We start from the raw sequence: 5,000 nt of genomic DNA on the forward strand, positions 1-5,000 counted from the left end.
ACTCGTCATTCAGGTGAATAAGTTCTTTATATGCCTCCTCGCACGCTTTTAGCCCCCATGGAGTATACCACCAGATCCAGGACTCACGCGGTTGTTCGAACATCACTTGGTTACCAAGTTGTTCCGAGCTCTCCCATATGCGTGATCTGCTAAAGTTTGCAGCGTTCCAAAAGTTAAAAAATAAGTCATTTCTCATGAAAAGATAACCAGCAAATCCTGGATGTGTCCTCATCGCAGCTCCGAGACATTCATACGCTGTAACTCCTCGGAGCGTGTCCGCAAAAATGATGGTGTATTCCAATTTTTCGGCTGATTTTTCAGGTCCGCAATAAACAATATTGGGAAAGTGATTTCTGTATAGCTTTTCTAAGTGTGGAATTGTGTCATACATGAGTTCCACAAAGGCTATCACTAGTAAAATATCTTCAAATTTATCTCGACAGTTTGTCTTGTTTTGTTCTTCATGCTGTCCGTATATATCTCGGAGGTCTCGTTTTTCTCCGTTCATTTCGTAGTTTATTCTTTCAGTCGCTGGGAGAAAGTAAATAAGAATGTTACCTGTTTGGAGCATAAATATTAATTCAATTAGTGATCATTATCAATTAGAAAGAATGGTTTTAATTTCAATCACAGTGATTAGTGAGGAAAATTGTCACTGGTGTCTGAGAGATCTTCGTAACTCGGCTTTCGCTTTGTCGTTTCTCATAGTGATTCCGAATCTGATCGAAGCAAGTTTAAGATTTATTCTACGCCTGATTGAATGGTCAATGAAGGGTAAAATGATCCCTTGAATCTGACAAAACAAAACATTGCAAAATATCGCGCTTATTGACTCCAGCGTTGGTGGACAAATTCTTGCAAATACCTCTTGCCAATGAGTTCTAAAGATCTCTACAACTTAATGAGAATCATATAGCTTACCTCTCGTCAGGATGAAAGCAACGGAACAGAAAGAAAGGATGAGCAATGCTACAAAACATAAGCGTAGACGACAACGATGCGTTCGAACCATATGCTCCGTGGACATAGCCAATCTTTTACATCCACAGCATAAATTCCTTGCATCGAATCATGTTATTTCAGCGAGGCTCATAGGCTCTAGTAACATCAATCATTATTTTTATAAGCAAATTTGAAGGTAATTCATGTTGACGGCTTTGTGATAAAAGGGGACTAGCACGACAGCGCATGCGCTGGCTGGTACCAGTTTGTTGGCTTTGTTGTGCAAAAACACATTGAATTTATTGCATCTAACACAGGGGCCAGTTGTGAGTAAGGTTTGAAACAGGAAAGCCGTATAAAATGGAAAACTACCGCCTGTACCCGCCGAAATCTCCACGAATACACTATGTTTTTCTGCCTTTGAAGCCTAAGTCTTCCAGTTTTAGAGGCTTCTTCACAATAATTAATTAAGTTGTTTAATGAAATGCGGTGATCTTTCACCGCAGGGATGGCGCAGCGGTGAGAGCACTCGCCGCGCCCTCCCATCAACAAAGCCGGGTTCGTGGACATCTTCGGTTCTTTGGAAGACCCTGTTGCAGACTTTGTGTTCAATCATCGTATGAAAGCGTCAAATCACACTGCTATGCAGCGAGCAAATACTTGCACATGCAGGTCGTTGATAACAGCTAGAAGATTGTCTAGCAGGTAGAGGCTTGTCATTTCAATGTTGTCCTTTGGTACATATCACCATGATAAGTTTATTCGACTAATTTATGCTTCGTCAGTGTAAAAGAGTGAACGGTCATTCATGACTGTCTTTCGCTCTTGTAGTTATGTCTGGCCCCTTGGGAACGAGACGAAGTCGAGAGAAACATCAGGAGTCGTGGGAAAACAAAACAAAACTAGTTTCCCAAGGGACCAGACATTAAGTGCTTTGTTATATAGTTAGGGTTTGCCATCAACAATCGCTGCAAAATATCCGGCGCGGGCAACAAATGCGGAATTGCATCCAGATCGGGATACATATGAATTTGATCAGGGACACGTGACCAAGAATCAACCAATTAAAGTGGTGGTTTTGTTGAGTGAAAGTCAAGGTATATTACAGTATATGATAATCATACTATACCTTTCCGCAAACCTTTGGACTGATTCTGCAGTTGAAAGCCCTTTGCGGATTCGGGCCTCCAAGATGTGTAAGCATACTTGACGGCGAGGTGTAACTTTACTACCTTTACTACCTTCTACTACCTTTATTACTTTTAGGAGAGAATCCTTTTGCCTTTATGAACTTGAACTTCATTTTAAGTGTCAACTGTATTTAGCACTGAAGCACTCATTTGAATCAAATCAAAGCAACTCTCATCAACCCAATGGTTAGTTTTTGAGGAGAGTATCCTGAGAAAAACCTCTCAGAGCAGGGGCCCGTTTCTCGAAAGTTCCGAAAACTATTCGGGCTCGAAAAGTCATTTGCGAAACTGCCAACCGCTTGTTTTGGAAAGCCGATCTTTTAACATGTTTTCAAGGTAGCAGAAAGAAAAATAACTGTATCGTTTGACGACTTAAATTAAATCTATTCCGTTCTTGAGATACAAAGGGAATTGTGACACCCGAAAATGGCCCGTAAAGTTTCGGGACTTTCGAGAAACGGGCCCTAGAGTCGTAGAACCATCAAACTCAACCCAAATATCTTTGGCTTGCTCCTGACGTCAACGCGGTCATGTTGGTATACCGATAGGCTTAGCTACATAATTCCCGACAAATTGTCTAAAATTCTTTCCGGAATTTCCCAAACAAAAGCTCTAAATTTCTTTTAGAAACTTCTAAAATTCTCCAAAAACTCTCTAAAATTCCCGAAAATTCTTATAAATTTTGTTTCTTATAGTGCAAAGTCTGCCATAATTGCTATTAAGCAAAGATCCGGATACCGAAACTCGGTGAGAAACCGCTGCTTAGATGCACTGTAGGACCCCTTTTGAATGGTGAATGACCGCTGATAAGGAATGGATATGAACGGACTGACCCCTCTCCTGGTAGGTTGGAATACAAAAAAATACGTTTTGTCAACGTTTTTGCCTGTGAAAAGTTTCCAACATGTCAGGTGAAAGTTCAAATTGCTCTAAAATTCTCTAAATTGTCAATTTTTTCTAGTCTAAAATTCCAAAAAAAATTCCGGAATTATGTAGCTAAGCCCATGTACCGAACAGTAGTGAAAAAGTCTTTTTGGGAATTTGGTGCTATTATTATGCAAAACGCGTGCGACATTTTGCTTTTGTTTTTTTGGCCGTCTAATCACGTGAGTACAAGCCAAGAATAGCGCCAAGTTTGAGATTCGAACCCAGGCCAAATTGATTGGAGGCGAGTGCTCTCAAACCTGCGCCGTCCGTGCTATCTACGTTAGCTACGGATGAAATCAAATGATGCTACCTTTGAAATAGTCGTAAACGAAAAATGCGTGAGTTTTGGGAGTGTTGAACATTCCAAATGTTTTGTTTGATTGTTCGCATTTTCCCCGCTGACAAAATCGGCTAAACCCTTCACGGTAATTAATTTCCTCAAACAATTTGCTGCTCAAAAAACAAGGAATTTTTGTTGAATTTAGAACTGAGAAACTCAAGTTGCTGCATAAGAGGAGGAAGTTTCAAAACCTTCAAATTGGTGCGAACTAATTTCCTTTCTTTCATAGTTGGTTTGCAGCCTCATATTATTTTGATGATTCGCATCAGTTTGAAGGGAAATTATTTTCAGGGGCGTTTTCCCGTGAAAACGAGAAAATGCGGAAATACTTCGATTGCGTGATTTTTAACGGCAAGAATTTACCCTGGAGTTTTCGTATTTTGAATACAAGAATATGAATGTTTATTCTAGTTAAGTAATCGCTCAAAAGTCGGAAAACTGAAGCAAGACCGATAGCTCATGATCAACCTGTTAAAACCAGTCAAACAGTCAATAGAAAAGAGATTAGTCGGTTCGTGTAAATCACAAACAGTTCTTTTGTTTAACTTATCTAGTCATATGTTTGTCAACACTTGACCCTTCTCTAGAAACTGTCTCGAATGTGTCGAGTTGGAATCCATGGTGTCGACGACCATCAATAGAATAGCGAGCTTAAGCACGCGCGTTTTTGAGACGCGGGCGGCAACCGGAAGAGAACATTTCGCGTGCCTGGACAGTGGTGTCTCCCAGATTTTTAATACTAATCATCTCTAATGGAGAAAAGATACTTAGCACTATAAATGTGGCTGGGTGAAGACAAGTTGAAAAGGAAAACAGCTCACTTCCGGTTGCCGTCCGCGTCTCAAAAACACACATGCTTAAGGTCCCTTGTAGTATAAAAGCTTTTCGGTATGAAACAAATTTGCTCCCTGTAATAGTGAATGGTGGCATTGGAGAGATTTTTGCTTGCAACAAAATGACGACGGAAAGTAAACCTTTACTTTTTGATTAAAATTGTGATACTCTTAGATCATTTTATTTAAATAGACTAAATGTCGAGATTCTACACAAGACCCTGCTACATGAACTACTCTTGGCTCTCTGAAAGACGCACTATGAATTCGAAATGTCTGTTTGGCCGTGTTTTCTCATTAAATTTAAGCCATCAAACCAGATAGCTTAAGCGAGTTGGCAATTACTTTAGGCCAATGAGCAGTCGCTTGCGGTTATTCAAATCGCAAATACAACGGGCGTGTTATTTTTATTATTAGGGAGTTTAAGAAACCACGACGGCTAGGGCGACGAAAACGTCACTTCAAAATAGAGGTTTGAGCTATTCTGAGTATTTCATGATTATTCCATCTTGTTCATATTATATAATATGGGCGAAGTGTCCTATAACTGAATTGGTACGGACGGATTTGAAGTAAAGAGTGAGGCTGAAAGATTCACTGTAGTTTGTCCACGTTGTCGTCAAAACCTTAAAATTGGTCATTTCACGTAGTAGTTTTAACGAGTACGGGAGATAATCGTTCAAAAATGCGTGCCGCACGTGCAGCACGTTCATTTTGGTTCTTTTAACCAATAATGTTACTGCTTTTTAGCGCTGTCGTTGCCGTAGC

At 40.1% G+C, this 5,000-nt stretch overlaps 1 protein-coding gene across 2 annotated transcripts in view; it reads right to left on the reverse strand.

The window, feature by feature from the left end:
• LOC137983939 (uncharacterized) overlaps positions 1–1,163 on the reverse strand; it is a 1,666-nt gene extending 503 nt beyond the window's left edge. The window contains exons 1-2 of one of the 2 annotated variants that reach the window (XM_068831094.1): positions 922–1,163; positions 1–531 (exon numbers count right to left, since the gene is read on the reverse strand). The exon at positions 1–531 is cut by the window's left edge and continues 503 nt beyond it. In XM_068831094.1, coding sequence (XP_068687195.1) covers positions 1–531; positions 922–1,027 — 637 coding nt within the window. In that variant the 5' untranslated portion in view covers positions 1,028–1,163. Of the gene's footprint in view, positions 559–921 lie in introns of both variants that reach the window. The other variant, XM_068831093.1, reaches the window with a different exon arrangement.
• Between the last annotated feature and the right edge of the window lie 3,837 nt (positions 1,164–5,000).

This window comes from Montipora foliosa, chromosome 13 (genome assembly GCF_036669935.1).
Source record: "Montipora foliosa isolate CH-2021 chromosome 13, ASM3666993v2, whole genome shotgun sequence".
NCBI lineage: Eukaryota > Metazoa > Cnidaria > Anthozoa > Scleractinia > Acroporidae > Montipora > Montipora foliosa.